Raw genomic sequence first — 18,373 nt, forward strand, 5'->3', positions numbered from 1 at the left:
GTTTCACGTATTGTCAAACTTGTAATATAATTATAATAATAATCGCTTGTTTCTTCTTTTTAAACATAATATTCAAACGCAATGCGAACCAATATCGTCTCGACATAATATTTATATAATACTCCTGATACAATATCATCTACTCCGTTCATTTATAGTTTATATAATATATATATATAGTTTGTAAATGTTATTATGCATTGACGGAATCAATTTGTTCTTTTACAGTAATACATCTTAAAACTAGAATATTTGCCATAATGTTTCATTTTTAATGTTCTGTTTCTTTGTATATTTAAAGCTATATTCTGAATCCCCGTCCATCGACGACATATTATCGTAGTTTAATATTACCTTAGTTTTTAATACAATACAAATCATTGATTTCTCCTCGAACTCTCCGTTTCCATTCTGTTAAACTTCATATAATTACTGGCACTTAAAATTAAGTCAAGTACACTTCCTCCCCTAATTGCAAAGTCTCGGAATTATTCTACAGCTTTCTTCTTTCGAGTCACAATGAATATATATATATAGTATATTACTTCTTGTTTTTTATTTTATATATATATATGTTTCAATATTGATAAATGTACAATTCAGTTGATTTATTATTATTATTTTTAACCGTTTTACTTAGATATCATATATTATTACTTAACAATGTTTCCAAGATCACATATGCCTAATTCACGATTTGCCTTATATTAATTTTATAAAATATCCCCGTTACACTTTCCAAATATAATTTTTTTTTTAATATATTTATACATATATATATATATATATATATTGAACCGATCCTTTTTTTATCACATAATGCCGTGCAGCCGTTAACACTAGTAACAACTAACGCCAACAAAATCAATAAAATAGAATATCGACATACGACGCTTCGTTTACCGGAACGAAGCAAGATTCGGACGCGAAAGAGCTTCTTCCCCAAATAATGTAACCGCGAAATTTAACAGGCACATTGTATATTATATACACGCGCATTTTATCAGCAGCAATTATGTAGTACCGTCAATCCGTGTGGTCTGTGGTCGCGTTCGCGAAATTAATTTAAAACTTATTTGCTATGAATTGATATACATCATACATGTACATATATACGTAGCGTCATTTGTTTCTCTTTTTTTTGGATATAGATACAAATATACATGATTTGTTTATTTTAACTCTTTTGGCAAATCGAAAAACGTAAAACATATTCCTACCTACCTACAACCGAAGAAAAAAATACTACTCAATACAAGCTACCAGCGTTCTAAGTTTGTAAATGTGAGCACTCGAGTACATACTGTAAGTATCTTGGGTATTTTGTACATCGAATAGCGCGCGCGCGCGCGCTCGCGCACGCATTGTGTTTAATTACTAATCATCATAATTATCGATTTCGAAAATTAAGCAGCTCTTTGAATCCCCTCCCTCGTGCTCAGCCGACATGACTGTTGCTTTGCTACTAACTATTGCTACTAGTAAATCAACAGAATGTCGTACTTTCTTAAACACTAAGCGAAATACATGACCTTTTTGGTGTCGGCGTGTACGGTTATCGCTCTAGCCATAGCACCCGGCGTGCGATCCTCAGAAGAACCCGACTGGTGAGATCCCTCACCACTGAAAAAATAGAAATAAACAGAACACGTATTAATATAGATGTAATATATAGAAGATGGAAGAAGTAACATACCTGTCGTGTTCTTTTTCGACGAGGTGATAGCGCGCACGGAATGCAACCAAATGGGCATAATAGGCTGGAGCGGGAATCGACACGGAGCGCGTACACCGAACATAAGTATGGCATAATTGATATGTTAAACATTGCAATTCATCCGAATCTAAATGCGAGTCATCCCACAGGACGTGATAATGTGATGGCCTGGACGTACCCTGCAAAGCAAAGAAGACACACAATTGAAGAAGACCTTGGAAGCCAAAGTGCGATTCGAGTAGAATACCTGAATACCCTGGTGACTGCAAAGGTAAAAATCGAATTCCGTTGGGTGGGTGATGCCCACGTCGACGGTGGTCCCGGCCGGGATGTTACCGCTTTTCCCGCTCTGCTCCTTTTTGTCAGCGCAGAAGAGTCTGGTGTGATGGCGCTTCTGCACCACGATGAACGTGATGCCCGGCTTGTAATCCGATTCCAGTTTAATGCATGCCTCCCTGATAGCTGTTAACTCGTGCTGCAAAAGTTGGACAAATTGTCCTTCGGAAACGCCGTCCCGATATAAAATAATCCTATGGGGTTTGTAACCACCCGTCGATTTGTAAAACATAATTAATAGCTCTCTGCAAAGAAATACATAATACATTAATCAGGATAATTATCAATCAACATATAAAGAAAGTTATTAATATATATTGCAGTTATTACCTGACCATAGAGCTGAGCTCCTGTATTATTTCTTGTCTGTGCTGCTGTACTCTAACTGTTGCTGCATATCGTGATGGATGTGCATCCATTGACCCTACTACAGCTGCTATTGACGGCTTTTTATTATCACCAGCCGGTGGGTGTGTAACATCAGCTCCGAGGAATATGACAGGCTCATTGAATATCTAAATTTAAAATTCAATGTTTTAAAATTCAATCTTTTTATAGAATTATGAAATGTATTTTACCTTGGGTCTGATTGACGGAACCAATATTGAGTTAATGCCGCCCAATTTGACGTTAATTTTCAGGCACAAATTCGAGAGTGTCTGCGGTGATGTCTTGTTCACGTTCTTAGCCTGCACGCATTGCGTGGCCATTCCTAAGACAGTATCTCCGACGCGCTTAACTTCCGCGTAAACAGGAGTTTTTCCAGGCAAGACTACTACGACGAGCTGCAACGATTGAAACGTGGACTTCAAGTATCTAAACATGGGCTCGACCTAACAAAATAATAATAATAAATTAATAAATGTTTTCTTAAGATGTGGGAGGTGATGTACTTGATCTGGACCGGTGGCGTATTTGCAGAAACATGGTTGTCCGATGATCGGCATTCCGGCGTCGTTGCTTATTTTTTGAAGTTGCTGGGTGAAATTTCTGAGAGCGTCCTCGCGCACTGTTCGCTGAGGGGCGAAGCATGCAATTGCCCAAACCCTGATCTCAACGCCCGTGAAAAATTGCTTCCCTCTCATATCCCAAACTCCTTGATTCGGCATCGCTTGTTGCTTGCTCTGAAAAAATTATGCCAGCAACTGGTATATCTTACAAACATTCACTAATGGACACTAACTACTAGCATATAGTAAACAATCATTCTCATAGATAAGAAATAATAAGAAATACAAACGGCTGAGTGCTGGATCGATGCAACATTTAAGTATGTAACTACCACTAATCAGGCAAATAACTAAACCACTCACACGAGTATCACAAGTGAGGTTGTGATCTAAAAACTAGAATAAAAAACAATGAGGGAAACTAACGTGCCAGCCCACCTGTCCGCTTAGGGAAGCGACTCGACCTCCGTACTGTAGCTTCGGCGGCGGCAGAACGCGACCTCTGACCTCCATCATGTTATTCGAGATGGTCAGACCGAACTCCTGCACGTAGATGTCGTTATTGAAGTCGGCCCGCCTCACCAGGTTGTTGATCTCGCGCTCACGATCCGGCGCCGACCGAGCCGTCGCCTTGATCATCGTCGACGTCTGCATATCGGTCAGCTTCTTGATGCACCTCTGTCCTGCCACAATGTTGCACACCTCCAACGGTAGATAAGTATGCTTGTGCTCCTGTCCCACTTGCAAGCATGGCAAGTGCGGATATCTCAGTTTCATCTTGTATTTATCCAAAAAGTATTTGGCTACTGTGCATTCCACCGTCTGACCGTTGTCCAATTGCAAGGGAAAGGATTGCATCTGGGCAGGTCTTCGCGTCACATTGCAAACACTAAACATACGAGTAATTAAAGATACGTTCAATTAAAATTATTAATTTCTAATATTACCGGTATTTTCTCCGCATTGTTCCGCAATGAGTGATTTCAATTTTGAGCCCTTTGATTTCCTTGGTAAACTTGACACGCTGCGAATCGGTCAATGGTTTCCTCTGTTCGTTGATGTCCCTAATATCGAGCACTTCGCACATAAATTCTATAACCGGCTGGGCTTTGTAAAACGCTGTCGCGGACACGTCAATATTCAACATCATCTTCCACTGGCTGGGTCGCACCGATTGATGGAACCCGAACCATACCTCACGACCACCTCCCAGCGGATGGTAGTAACCCTCTGGACTACTAAAGAAACTCCTTCCAACTGGAGTATAGTTCATCGACGGCAAATGCCTCATCACTACGTCCAAAGCAAGGATTGCCTCGTATGGGATCTGGCGAGTTCTACCCTCCAGAGCTTCCTCCAAACCGTACAGTGATACCTGAGCTATCCACTTAATTGACACTCTGAACAACCTATCTTTGCCTTCCCCGGGCAACGTCACTTCTAAATCCTCGCGAGAATTGCCTATCGGCAACGGGTCTCTGGTATACAAATTGTTGCGTCCATCAAAGACAGGCTTCAGTGTGCCGAAGATCTTTCCATACGCGTGTACCATAGTCTCTATTATCTCCCTGTTAACCTAAAACAAGCAAACGTACATTTATTACATGAACATGGATATTTATCAAAATGCTCTATATTCAAATAAGAATCTAGGATCTTTGCTTAAACAAAATGCATTTTGTAAATAATAGAGCGTCAAAATTACTTTTCTGGGACACTTGTCAGGTTGGATGTTGACGTCGTAGTGATGTACGAATCCTCTGGGCATCGTGATCTGGAAGTGGTTGGCCTTCAGGCCAATGGGTCTGCCTTCCCTGCCGAGGTTCGGTCTGCGCGGGCATTGGAAATGTGGAGTTTCTGCGGTTGTTGCAAGTGCACCACCGGCTCCTGTTCCGGTGAGGGCCACCGCCGTGCTCGTGCTTCCACTCGGAGTTGCGCCTCCTGAGGCGAGTGGATCTGTGAAGGTCGTCTGCGTGGTCGGACTTCCGCTCTGCCTCGGAGGGCTTGCCTGCCATGACTCTGTTCAATACACAAATATTCATTTAAAAATCAATTTTAAAAAAGCTACAAATTAATTATCTTCAATACAAATAAACGCTTAAGAGAAACCAATGAAATGGTAAGTATATTAGTATTTAAATTATATTATATATAAATATGAAATATTGCTGAGAGGTCTAGAAACACTGGTATACCCAATAATTTCATGTAGTTACCAATACGCTATGATTAGATTCAATTAACATGTTTAGAAAAATCTGAGGATAAGGCAGTTTCAATGCACCTATTTATAGTTTATCATCTGATAATGAAATAATTGCGGTAACAAAAAAAATAAATAAGTGATTTAGTAAGTGAATTTATGTGAACGACATAATGTTGGACTGATGCGGACCGATTAGATTACGTCTCCCCAACGAATGGGAAAAAAAGCGTAGTTACGCAACAGATATATGTGATCTATGGGGGGATAGAAGAGACGACGACCGATGTCCGGCGCCGTCGAATGCAACGAAGGATGGATCCCCGTGGATCCTTAGGGCGAGTGTTTCTCGGATGCAATGAGGAGTGCAAGTTGATCGATACGTAGAGGCAGACGGGCTCCTCTAGTTCGATGACCTTTTATGCACCACTTGCCGCACATTTGCTTGTCTCCAGATATAACAACATGCAAATTTTTAAACTTAATTTTTAGCAACAAATAAATAAATTTATCCAATACATTTTATGTATTCAAATAACTACACTATGGATTGTCAAACATTGTAGCAATCGTATTCCAAAAATAATAGATACATTAAAAACAAACTACATTACATATGAATTACTAGTGGATCAACTTGTAAAGTATGTGAACGTAACATATGGAAGTTTTCAAAGTAAATTGCTTAGTTTCACACACAAGACTTGGAAAATTAATGACCAGCCTCTTGTGATAAATCAAGAAGTTGCGATTTATAACATAATAAACATGTGTTATTCTATAAATATAAATTAAGAGACCTTTAAAATATAGCAAATGTTTTGAACAACATTCTATTACCAAATGTACACGAGCGACAAAGTGGAAATTAATTGATTTATGGAATGTTTGTTTGTAAAATTTTCGAATAAAACGGAAATACGATAAGTCTAGAAATAACACTATTATAATATGAAGGTCCAATAATTTCAATGAATGTTAAATGAGTTTGCTTCTGATTTTCTTGGCGACGGCTATTTATATATATATGGTCATTAAATAACGAGGCTCATTGCTAATTGAAGTACGCATAAATAGATACTCCGGAGCTTGTGCAATTTATAGTAAATGTTTTTGTTGCACATGAATGAATGCCGATGATTTATTTACTGCCTGCCAGCCTCGTCGTTTCTTTCCCAGCAAACTCGACCGAAGTGTGTGGCGAATTGAAAGTTTCAATGGGAAATAATGATATTAACATTGAACATGTGTGTGCATATTTATTCCGCGAATCAGGTTAACGCATATTTATAAACATATTTCTCTTGATTGGCTAAGCAAACGTATGCAAGATGTAATGTTTGTTTACGGCAATTAGAAATCGAAGCATTAACTTAATTACCAGATAACGATAACCGGAATGTAACAAGTGGGAAAAACGCAAAAGACTAATGTTATTTTCGGAAAATGGGGTTGCCTTGGAGCCCCACGCTTATTTATTTACCTAACTGAAACTGGAAAAACAATATATAGAAAAAAGAAAACAAACGTTTTTCCAGTTTACTATGAATCACGGACGCTTTTTCTCGGAAGGCACAGACGTGCATCGCGTAAGGCAGATCCCAGACACGCCGTTCTGACCTTATTATGAATTCCACAATTACCTTTTTATAGATAGGTTAAGTATCAATAATAGTGGAACGAAAATAGAATCTGTCACATACAGGAGTTTTAAAGAGCCTCGAGACACACAAACAACAGAGAACGAACGCGAAGGATAAATTGTGCATTTCTGCACCAGGAAATCACGCGAATCTACTGAGTAAACGTATTATGCTATTCGGATCCTAGACTCGGCTCGTACGATGTATGTGCGTGCGAGAGAGCATCCAAGTGAGCTATGTGAAATCTCGCTGTACGTGTGTGCCCCAAGTGATAAACAAAAGAATGACTAGGACACGGAGACCCGCAGTTCGTATCTGATCCTGGGGCTCGGGATAACTGGTAACTTACGCCCTCCTGGTTGAGGATACATCTCGGCTTAAGACAAATCCAACACACAAACACGCAAAACACACCACAATTCCTCCGAAAAAAAAATACTGTCTATATCAGTTACAAAGCCTGGCAGACATTTGCAAACTAGGATGTGACGTCACCGAGCGCTACGCCCCCTGCACGATGCTTCCGCAAGTGCGGATCCTCCGACGAAAGCGACATCTAACAACCGAAGGTCGCGTTTCGATACGAATTCAAAAATTGATACACTCTTCGATGATGCGATATTTCTTGGATTTCCAGATGGAAGGTCACATCTCCTCCTATCTGCAAGTGCACTCTCTTGATTGCATAATGGCCATTGTTCTGGTCGCTCACTCGGGGGAGTGATAAGATACGCGCATTCCAAACTTCAGCTCTCTTAAGATTCCTAGCTTCTTCGCCAAGTGATAAAATGAAATCATCTACAATTCAAATACAAATTCAAATCTATTGCTACTTTAAAAAGAGATTTAAGTTAGATCGTAAATTCAGTTCAAATTCAATTTAAATCTTCCACCTTCATGATTATTTAATTATAATTACAAATTTTGAAGTCTTATATAACTGAAAACAATCGTTACGTAAAAAGAAGCAATGCTTATTGCAGATAAATGAAAATTAATCAAATTCTTCATAAAGTTTACTTAATTACATGATCTAATCGAGATCTTGCAAACGTTTGCTCTTAATTTTTTCTCTATTTACAAAATACTTTGTTGTTATTTAGATTTCAATGAGTGTTCTTTTTAATCTCGGAAAAACATTCATGGAGTACTTGTTATCTGCTCGTCCGGCTTATCGGTAAAACTCCTCGATTCAATACCACAACTCTCCGACATCTAATCTGACCTTTTGAGAAATATTAATTTCCAATTATATATTTAGTAATGATAATATTGGAAAGTAAAAAGATGAAACTAATGCAGTTTTTTGTAAATAAATCATTTAGTTAATTGTTTCTAGAGCAAAGATTTGAATTTGCGATGGTGGTGGTGGCGGTGGTGAGTGAGACAATCTTACCAACTGACGGTATATTGGATTGCTGCATGTTGGGATGCGGGGGTGGAGGTGCATGCACTCCCTGTCTGTGAAAGAGTGTCGTCAGGTCGGTGGTGAGTAGCTGCTGAATGCCGGAGGCTTGCATCCGGCTGTCCGCTTCCGCCGCTGACACCGACATCCTAAATTCCTGAAATGAAAATAATTCAATAAATATTCATTCGCAATTGTTGCAAAGCTTCTCTGATTGATGCGAAACCATTCATCCCGATACGTATTTATATATATATGTGTAGTAAACTTGTATGTAAATGACAGTATGGGTGTGTAGAATTAATCGATACGTAAATACAGACTCGAGTTGATTCATAAAAAAAAAGAATACATTGTATTTCCTGTAATTTAAATAAGCTTTAAAACCATATGTGTGACTGTTTTGTAAGCTTACAAACAAAACTCAAGGATTTAATTAGAACTCAATTTATAATCAATGAGTTAGTGATTTTCTATAATCTTCTTGAATAAAATCATTATATTACGTTTATTTAGCATACTTATTTGTATTATATAAGTTAACATTAACATATTTATTTGCAAACAATTTGATATTGAAGCAATTTCAAAAATTAATTTATTGAAATTATAACATTGTCGTACGTTTAAAATCGTTTTTAGGAATCTGATGAAAGCTCTTTTATATGTCAACATTAAATAGACAGTGAATATTTTTTATATTGATTCAATGTATGTTATATCTCTGAGTAAACAATACTGTTATCACGAATTCAAAATAGTTTAAGAGATAAAATGGACTTTTGGCATCATTTTAAATTTAATTTGTCTCAGTTTTGTAGTATGAAAATGTATTAGTTTCTTTCTTAAAACTGTTAAATTGTATATTACAAAATGTGGACAATAAATTCTCAAAAAAAAAAACTGTTTTGTTCTTGGTAGACCAAAAGTCTATTATAGTTAAAATCAATTAAAACCAATGAAAGTATAAAGCAAAAATGTTCATTTGTGTGATGCGAATTTTACTCAAATTTTGTTAAGAATTATGATTTTCAGTAGTCTGAAATATGTTTAATGTTAACTAAATAATTTGTATATTTACTTATAGCAAGTTTAGCTTCAGGTAATTCTCCGTAAACTGAAATTCTCGATTCAGCGAAATTGTAAATATCGATTCGTCGAAATTTCGCATCGTTTTGTGGGTCACGGGACCGTGAAAGCTTCAGCTTTCTCCTTTCTCGGACTTTCGCAGCCTCGGAAAAGGGACATCTTCGAAAGGGGTTGACGATCCCCGATGTCCGAATAGAATAGGTAGGATTCATTAAGGATTATGACTATGGACGATCAAGAGTGTGCTGAATGGAGGAGCACATCCGTGGGCACTGTCATCTTCGTGCGTGAAGAGACGAAAGAAGGATAATTACGCACCGGTGATGAGCGAGGAAGAAGGAGCGCGACAATGGTTCAACGTCACGAAAAATTAAGTAACGCGCAGAATGTTGGATATCCAACCATCATTTCTCTTCTCTTTTTTTTTTCGTAGCCATGGATAATTTCGAGTGTGCCATGTCCTAAGACAACAACAACACGGCGAATTCAAGGTTGTCAGTGTGTTGTCTGCATGCATGCATGCATATATACATAGATGTACGTTGTTTTCTGTATGTATATAAATGCGTGTATATGTATACGTATGTGTATATGTAGTATCCATCAATCTTCTACATTGGTGTTTCGATGCTGGATATATCTACCTACCTAGGTGTATTTCTGCACGAAAATCATTTGACACTCGTCTGGGTTCGCACCACGGGACGCACACACTTCCGTAACGCGGTTTTCGCACCGTTTCCTGCGGCAATTGTATTCGAATCGCGCTCAATTTGCCATATCTTTGTTGCGATATATAGCACTTGTTTTGTATGTCTAGGTCTCTGGATTTGGCTACGCTCGGCGGTCGGACGCATGCGTGCGTCACCGCAAGTTTTCTGTTGCGTCTCCGCATCGCGAACGCTGCCGCGCTTTTCCCGCATTTTCCACGGACCGTTTTCCCACCCAAACACTTATCCTCCACGTACACATTTCCACACAAGTATATAAATAAAAAATCAATCGAAACCTAAAAATGAAACAATGTTATTAATTTGTACCCTGCGAATCCACATTTCTTAATCGTACCAACAATTTTGTAATAAACTGAAATTTTCCTACAGTTTTCAGTTTCATAATCACATGTTAAGATATACATATTTTAACAGGAGATTAAAGTCTAGACTAACAATTGCTAGTAATCATACATTTTTATAAATTTGACCTCAAATTCAAAACTTTTTATTGTTTATAATAATCATTGAATGCTTTTAAAATCCGTTTTAATCAATGTATAAACTATAATTAATATACTTGCGGCAATCAACTATTAATAAACAGCAACAAAAACTACTGAAACCATTGCGAATTATTTCAGTTGAATGAAATTTCTTGTAATAAATTTGATCCAATTATGTAAACTTACTTATTCAAGATTTAAGAATGTTTGAAATTTGTTTTCTATCGTATGGGAATCAAGGATAATGAAATGATAAAGATATTATAGATCAAACAAAGAATTTTAGGAATGTGTTAATAGTTGTTAATGGATGAAAGCGGATGAAAAATTGCGATTTCAAAGTAAAATTTCCTTCGTGTTTTTGGCGGCAAAACGGGGTTACGCAACGGCAAGCTTGTTGCGTTTTGCACGTGTGCAAAATGAATTCGGACGTGTAAAGAGAAACATGAATGTCCGAGTGCCAGCGCACCTCCGAAATCGTCAACGGAACGGAACGAAGTCCTCTTCAAGAAAAGAATCACCACCCTTCGTTCGATACATGCGTAACATCGAAATTGAAAATGGGTAAATTGCAGATGAGGATCGGATCGGACCGCCTCCGCGATCTCTCCCCCATTCAGTACGCCGCCCACGTTCTCTCTCTCTGCACGTAGGGCCCTCCTCTATTCATGCTTTCACCGCCAACTCACATATATTTAGCACTATTGATCCGACGGAGGGAGCGACCTTGAATTTCGCTTGGTCAAAATATACCCTTGCGAGCTGACCTTGAATCCGCTCCGACCCCCAGAGAGATCGATTCAGCAAACACAACGCGCACACATTCACACACATAAAATCAGCCCTGCGAGCAAAGCGCGGGCAGCGGTGGAACAGAAGAAAAATAAATAAATAAACAACGCTCTCATCTTCACTTACGAACTACGCATTTATTAAACGATCCAATAAAAAAAATACGCTTAGAATATGTATATATTCATTCATTTAACTTAGCCTAAATTAGAAGAAGCCCTTGATCGATCAGCGAGCATCGAAAACGATCACTAGAAACCACAAATTAAGGAAAACATCCAGAAGAAAAAAAAGCATCTAACGTAAACAAATTGATACAAATATCCAACCACTATTTGCTCTATAAATACTCAATAAGTCAAGCAAATCATTATGACAATAATTAGTTGGATACACAGAATCAATTTTGCACTCATCACCTTAGAATACAAGAGAAAACAAAATAATAATTTCATCCTACGTAAATAAATATGATTTATCTATAAGTAATTTTAAAAGGATACGCCTCTTTGTCCTCTTCTTGTACATGATACGGTAACCACATTCCCTGCATCGGATAGGATCTCTGGGTCTGATCTCATTCTCATTGTGGCATTCTAAAAGTACATACAATTACTTAGGAAACTTCAACATTACTTCGATATGTTTGCTATTTTTTTTTTCAATAATAACAAAGCAGGCATGAGTATTTTAAGGTTAGATATAAAATTGGAATTGGTGCTCACCACCGCATATATACACCATGGGTGTTTTCGATTCTTTTCCTCCCTCGGACATTTTCCTTCGAGTTTCTCCACACTAATCAACAAAAATAAACTTAATTTGCTTCCAAAATACGAATAAAGTAGTCGTCCTGACAGCAGACGACTTAAAAACCAAGCAATCGTCCTTGTTCAATGATACCAACCTTGCAAACTTTTTATATTCACAAAGACAAAATTTGAAATTCAATTTATTTGAAATTATTTAACGAGACAAAATAACAACTATTATAGATAATTACGGAAATAAATGAGTATTAAATCATATTAAATGAAATTTCAATGAATAATAAAAATGTTGCTGTTTGAAAAACACTTTTACTATAATTTGATATACAAATGATGATGATATTAAAGCTTACTTCTTAAACTATTAATATTCAAATTAAGGCTAACTAAAAAACGATTTCAATTATGTTTAAATGCTATTAAATAATTTGCGTGATTTCTAGTCAAACTCATTCAAAATTAGGTCAGTTTTTATGTGTATGTGTTCAACAAAAACTTGATTAATGTATAATAATTAAAGTAATTGTAATGGTAAAGTAATAAGTAATAAACAATCAAGTAACAGGATTAACTATATCATTATGGTCGATTGTGTTCTAATTGATGTTTCGCATAAAGGGTTTTTTTCTTTCTATCCTTTTAATTGCGTTTCAATTTCGATTCTAATTACTAATTACAAAGTTTGAATAGTGGAAAATGATGATTACTTGTGGATTATTGATTTTTGTTGGGTGCTTGGATGCACTGGATTTTGAAAATCGCGACGGCGGTGAGTGCGATCACAACAAATGCGGGCATTGTTTACAAATGGTGGCGACGACGGCGGGTCGCGAATTCCCCGTTTCATACCAAAGATGACTAAAAGCGAAAAGTCAAGTAATGACAGAGACAAATGGGCAATCTGTGTTGTTTGAATAGAAAGAGCCGAAAGTAAGTGCTAACCACTATATAATCGCAGAGCATAGATTGCAAGATGTGTGTGTGTGTGGTTTTTTTTGTATTGTTTTGCAGGAAGATCGTCCTACTTCTGCTTGGTCTGGACAATGCGGGTAAAACTGTGGCGGTGAAGAACCTGAGCAGAGAACCGTTGGACGCGGTCGTTCCAACCGTCGGATTCTCGGTGATCACTTTGACCTATCTGAACTACGACGTAAAGGTCTACGACCTAGGTGGAAGGCCGGACATACGCGACATTTGGGAGCAATACTTTGTCGATGTAGTAAAATCAATTATTAAGTGTTTTTGCTATTGTCAAGTAATTGTGTATGCTTTTGCAGGCGCACGGAGTCATTTTCGTAATAGATTCAAGCGATTACGAGAGGTTGAATGAAGCGCAGGAATCGCTTACCAAAGTGATCTCGCACGAGAAGATGCGTGGGAAACCGCTGCTCGTGTTGGCCAACAAGCAGGACCACGAGAACGCTTTGGATGATATAGATCTGATAGAGAAATTGCAGCTGGAGATGTTGGTGAACGCATGCGAGAGTCCGGCGATGGTCGAGACCTGCTCCGCCTCGGAAGTTCACGCCAAATCCAAGATTGATCCCGGCATCAAAAAGGGGTACAGTTGGTTGATCAATTACATAATTAGGGAATACGACACGTTGAATGATCGCGTGGAATACGATATGGACGTGCAGAATGAGCTGCTAAGAAAGGAACGCGAGGCTAAGATCGAGCGATTGAGACTGCTGAACGAGCAGGAGGCACGCAGGACAGTCGAAGATACTGCCAAGCAAATCAATGGGTTGCCTTTGAGCGATGTCTTCGTGATCAAAAACAACAAGTTCAAGCACAGCGATAGCGACACCAGCGAGTCGAATGAGTCTTTGGCGCACGTCTATTACGGAACAATACAGCAGGAGGTTGTACCGGAGGAGACGAGACCCAAGTCCGCTACGAACATAGTGAGGCAACATTTGGCGTTGGAGAACGGCCATGCGAAGGAGCGTTTCAACTTTAAGATGGCAAATAAGGTGGCGCCTGTCCATTTGGAAATCAAGAAACCTAGAAGTGCGACCGAGAGAAAGTCGGAGAGCAGTCAGCAGGATAGAAGAAATTTGAAGTCGGCGGGTGATTCCATTTTCGTTGTGACCAATGTGCCTAAATTGTCGTTGCCCGTTGAGAATGGGTCTGGTGACATACGCGTTTTCACAGCCACCCTGCCGGGTAACGTCCTACCCCCGATATCCTCCAAGAACAGAAACGTCCGATACAGCGAGATCAATCACATCTAAACGATTATTTTCTACATATACTTAATAATATTTTCTATGCGATTTGTAGTGAATTTATCTAATTTACAATAAATGAAACAATATTTAAATGAATTTTTTGATAAGCGTTACATACATAAATGTATCTGAATTATGAGCGGAAGTGGAGATCTTTAGGGAAAACAAACAAGACATGATTATTTAATACATACACATTTTATGCCATCTCTCATACATTCATGTAATAAAAACAGAAAGGAACTAAATAGATCACTAGATTAGATGCACTTAAAAATTCTTAAAAATTGTTTAAATCAATTAATTACTGTTTATGTTATTACGATTATGTACAACTTAAATATGTTATAATTTTTCATATAGAATTATTTTAAAAGTGAAAAAGTTTATAGGAAAAATGCCCTTCTTATAACCAGCAGCAGAATCATCGCGAGGATTACCCAGATTATCGTGGACCAGAACTTATCCCTTCGAAATAATCAAATCCATCAATCATTCATTCGAAACTGTATTTAGTAAATGTTACCTGTTCACGCTTCTGATGGACGCTTGGAGTAAGCTGTCCGTTGCGCTAGGAGCAACGCTCACAGCAGAAGCCGAACCATCGACGACGTTGCGCTGCCTGAGAGTACTTTGATCACCTGTCGGTGAAGAGACCGGCTCTTCCAGCTTCTCGTCCTCCTTCGCTTTGCTCTCTCCACCCTCTTTCTTAGCGGAATCCTCCTCAGCCTACAAAAAATGCAATCACACAGAGTGATAACAGCATATCTCTCAATCGCCGGTCCACCTTCAAGTTGATTTCTTTGATCAACGTTGACTCCTCCTGTGTGGGATTGGTCGGGGGCGGAGCCTGCAGCAGCTTTTGCGAGATGTTGCCGCACGAGCTACAGTTCCAATCCAGCGACTTGGTCGCGAGATTCTTGCGCTCTTGAGGGGAGTAGTCCAAAGAACCTATGGTACCTGCTGGAGATGTTGGCATGAAGGCTATGAGAGCTAAAAGAGCTGTTCGTATTGACCAAGAGGGCTGCCAGCTCTCAGGATGATGGCCAGAAATTGACAGGCATATTTTCTTGTTAATTTCAAATCTAAAAAAGAAAAGAACAACACCCAAGTTCAATGTACACTCGTATTCGATTCCACTGAATTTAGCCTAAAATAACCTTCCATTGGGAGTCAAGAGGATAATGTTTGGTGGTTGCATCGGATACTGGGTGGGTAACAGAATCCTTCCGTGGTAATATCCACCTTCGAATTCTGTGGCTGGAGGACCCCTGACAGTGAAGTGCCACTCAAAGAGGTTGTCTTCCAATGGACTGGCAAAATACTCCTCTGTGGGTTCGGCCAATTCTTTGGCCTCCCTCATCAGGCGCTTAACACCTACATATCAAACCAAAAAGGAGGAAACTCAGACAAAGCACAACAACAAAAAATAATCCCAGTGCATTGCTCACCTGGACTTTTCAAGTTGTACTGGGTTTCAAAAGACATGACTGCAGTTGATCAAGGTGAGTATGGTTTGATACTGAAATTTGGTGGAATGCAATGGAATGACTGTTGATTGGTAATTATTAAATATTACAAAACAGCAAATAAACAAATGACACGCAATTCTCACGTCAAAATTGCAATTCTTGACAGGTAGAACGAACGAGCTGCAAAGCGGTAAACTCAAAATGCAAAATGTAGGCAACTTAATCAACATAACATAACATTTTTGACCTAGAAATGCCCAATCGGAAAGATTATTAACAACTCAATTACCGTACTATAAGTAATAGCTACTTTCCATTTATAATTTTCACATCATATAATTATCATAAATGTAAACTGTTGGCAAATATTGTAGATTTATTTGTATTTTAGATAATAAGTGAGACATGAACGTTATGTAAATTTTATTGTAGATAATATTGAAATAAAACAACTTTAAATGATTATATATATTTATTGCATGTGGTAAAAAAAATAAAATTAGAAAATAATAAATACATGGAAATTATTTTATTCAAAATTTTAAAAATAACAATGTTTTTTTTTTGTTGATCAATAATGCAAAATCTGTACACACAACAAAATCGTAATTGAAATACATTTTGTTCATTCATAAGCCTCAAAATTTTACATTTGCTTCCTGTTTTATTAAGATGTAAACTTTTCTTTTCACAACGTTCCCTTTTTTTGTAGTATTTCTTATAAAAAAGTAGAAATTATGTCTATCTATTGTGTTTTATATATATTATATTTATATATTGGGCAGTCGCTTTGCAAATGAAAATGTTGATTTTTCCTTCCTGTTGCTTTTCGATCGTTTAAATAAATGTATCAACAAAATAATATTAATAATAATGGACGTAAAACAATAAAAACGAAAAATGTAATCATAATTTATTTGAAATTTATTTCGCCTTTGCAGCGGCTGGGGCCGAGCGATTCCTAAGGTTCTTGTTTGTGTTTTGGTCCACTTCGGGCAAGTCCGATTCCTCTACGACTTTCTTAGCTGAAACGGCAATACATTTGAGAATTCGAAACGCGTTGCTTTTAGTAATGTTTTTCACCCTTCTTGGGCTTCTCCTTCTTCTGGGGCTTGACCTTCTGGACGGTGTTGAAGGCCCTCGCTTCGCGAACCTTCTCCAATTCCTTGCCGATGACGACGGCGGTCAAGTAGATCTGGAGCACGAGGATGGCTCCGAGCATGGCCAATCTGATGATCGGGGTATTGAAATATCCGGTGGAAACGTCCAAATCCCTCTGTTCCATTTGAGCGAAGCCGAACCACAAGCTCAGGACGGCGATCACGATGCTGACGATGCGGCTCAAGATCATGACGCAGTTGCTCAATGTTCTTGTAACTAAAGTTGTTTATTAATTGATTTGCTACTTTAGTTTTAAAAAAAATATTAATCTGATCTTACTCTTGCTGAATTTCTCATCCTTGTCAACGGTTTGCACGAGCTGCGCGATGTGGATCATCAATTCGGAGCTGAAGTGCTGAACGAGAAGGCACACCAACAACCTATTGAAGTTGAGGAAGTACGGTATGGCAATGATGACGAGGGCGGCCAACGACTGGGCGGCTTTGCCGACGTATTCCTCTTTCTTGGTGCGTTGGAAGTACAACTCTGGGATTTCGTGCAAGCTGTAGGCGATTTGAATGATGAGGAACAGCTTCATCATGAACGACATTGGTGATGGGTAGTCTGTCCAGATGGTCGAAATCTAAACATAAATATCATCAAGAAATGCAAATTATTAATACATATTGGTTACTGAAAACTGATTATTTGGATCTCTGCCAACTTGGAGATTTTTTTTATAAATCCCCACATTTTAATTTCAAGAATGTCCAATAAGAAACAGTTAGAATTGAATTACTTAAGAGAATTTAAGAATAATAGTATTCAAATATGACCTACATTTAATTATATATATAGAAAATTTAAACATATGCCAGAAATGAAACATAAGTTATATATAAATCTGTTGCACTTACATTGGGGAACATTTTCTCCCTGATGATGATATCATAGCCCCACACAGTTGAGATTAAATAAAAGATGGCTAATTGACCACTGGTGTTGAAAACAGCCAACTTTGATTTAGATAAATGCAGCCTCTTGGAGATTTTCTATAAATACCAAAACATTTGTGTCGTGATTGTAAATTTTCATGTGAAAATTAGTAAAAGTCACTTACATCAATGACATATTCTTGGATGATGGCATGGATTACAATGCAGATGAGAGAGTAGAAGAAGATCCCGGCCCAATCCCTGATGCCAGATGTGTACAGTGGTATTTCCCCAGCCTCTGTGACATTGTGCTGAAGTGCAATGAACACTGAGGCAATTGGTGTCGTGGACTGAAAACATATGTTACATTAGCACTGCAATTGTAGAATTGAACACTTTTCATTCATCATCTGCCTGAATTCCAGCTGGATCTGACTTGGCGTCTAACCTACAAGTTGGTCACATATGTCAGGAATCCAGGCAGCTGTGGATGTGTGTCAGATGAGA

At 38.1% G+C, this 18,373-nt stretch overlaps 5 protein-coding genes across 7 annotated transcripts; 1 reads left to right on the forward strand and 4 right to left on the reverse strand.

The window, feature by feature from the left end:
- Positions 1-1,135: 1,135 nt before the first annotated feature.
- On the reverse strand, positions 1,136-10,197 carry LOC108569112 (protein argonaute-2). Of its 3 annotated transcripts, none has more exons than XM_017930533.1 (11): positions 9,992-10,196; positions 8,246-8,411; positions 4,709-5,022; positions 3,951-4,579; positions 3,430-3,892; positions 2,947-3,177; positions 2,632-2,886; positions 2,384-2,568; positions 1,965-2,298; positions 1,697-1,896; positions 1,136-1,623 (listed from the first exon to the last, which is right to left on the reverse strand). In XM_017930533.1, the coding sequence occupies exons 2-11, from the start codon at positions 8,400-8,402 to the stop codon at positions 1,515-1,517; spliced, it is 2,877 nt and encodes a 958-aa protein (XP_017786022.1). In that variant the 5' UTR covers positions 8,403-8,411; positions 9,992-10,196; the 3' UTR covers positions 1,136-1,514. The 3 variants fall into 3 exon arrangements, with proteins under 3 accessions (XP_017786022.1, XP_017786024.1, XP_017786023.1); XM_017930534.1 differs by having other exon boundaries at positions 1,515-1,623; positions 3,442-3,892; positions 9,992-10,197; XM_017930535.1 differs by lacking the exons at positions 8,246-8,411; positions 9,992-10,196 and adding an exon at positions 7,199-7,347.
- A 1,269-nt stretch (positions 10,198-11,466) lies between these two features.
- LOC108569110 (DNA-directed RNA polymerases I, II, and III subunit RPABC4) lies at positions 11,467-12,255 on the reverse strand. The gene is made up of 3 exons (XM_017930531.1): positions 12,080-12,255; positions 11,858-11,950; positions 11,467-11,605 (listed from the first exon to the last, which is right to left on the reverse strand). Exons 1-3 carry the CDS (start codon positions 12,129-12,131, stop codon positions 11,583-11,585), a joined length of 168 nt encoding a protein of 55 aa, XP_017786020.1. The 5' UTR covers positions 12,132-12,255; the 3' UTR covers positions 11,467-11,582.
- A 579-nt stretch (positions 12,256-12,834) lies between these two features.
- Positions 12,835-14,366, forward strand: LOC108569111 (ADP-ribosylation factor-like protein 13B). Its single transcript, XM_017930532.1, has 3 exons — positions 12,835-13,054; positions 13,136-13,340; positions 13,402-14,366. Exons 1-3 carry the CDS (start codon positions 13,017-13,019, stop codon positions 14,359-14,361), a joined length of 1,203 nt encoding a protein of 400 aa, XP_017786021.1. The 5' UTR covers positions 12,835-13,016; the 3' UTR covers positions 14,362-14,366.
- A 189-nt stretch (positions 14,367-14,555) lies between these two features.
- LOC108569109 (ubiquitin-conjugating enzyme E2 J1-like) lies at positions 14,556-16,001 on the reverse strand. The gene is made up of 5 exons (XM_017930530.1): positions 15,810-16,001; positions 15,519-15,735; positions 15,146-15,443; positions 14,885-15,087; positions 14,556-14,826 (listed from the first exon to the last, which is right to left on the reverse strand). The coding sequence occupies exons 1-5, from the start codon at positions 15,844-15,846 to the stop codon at positions 14,745-14,747; spliced, it is 837 nt and encodes a 278-aa protein (XP_017786019.1). The 5' UTR covers positions 15,847-16,001; the 3' UTR covers positions 14,556-14,744.
- Positions 16,002-16,726: 725 nt separating this feature from the next.
- On the reverse strand, positions 16,727-18,234 carry LOC108569108 (translocating chain-associated membrane protein 1; the record flags this gene model as incomplete). The annotated part of the gene is made up of 5 exons (XM_017930529.1): positions 16,727-16,855; positions 16,914-17,207; positions 17,271-17,574; positions 17,849-17,983; positions 18,052-18,234. Coding segments are annotated over 5 exons (1,017 nt in total), but the record flags the coding sequence as incomplete, so codon positions are not given.
- Between the last annotated feature and the right edge of the window lie 139 nt (positions 18,235-18,373).

This window comes from Nicrophorus vespilloides, unplaced genomic scaffold, assembly GCF_001412225.1.
Source record: "Nicrophorus vespilloides isolate i.1.1-1 unplaced genomic scaffold, Nicve_v1.0, whole genome shotgun sequence".
NCBI lineage: Eukaryota > Metazoa > Arthropoda > Insecta > Coleoptera > Silphidae > Nicrophorus > Nicrophorus vespilloides.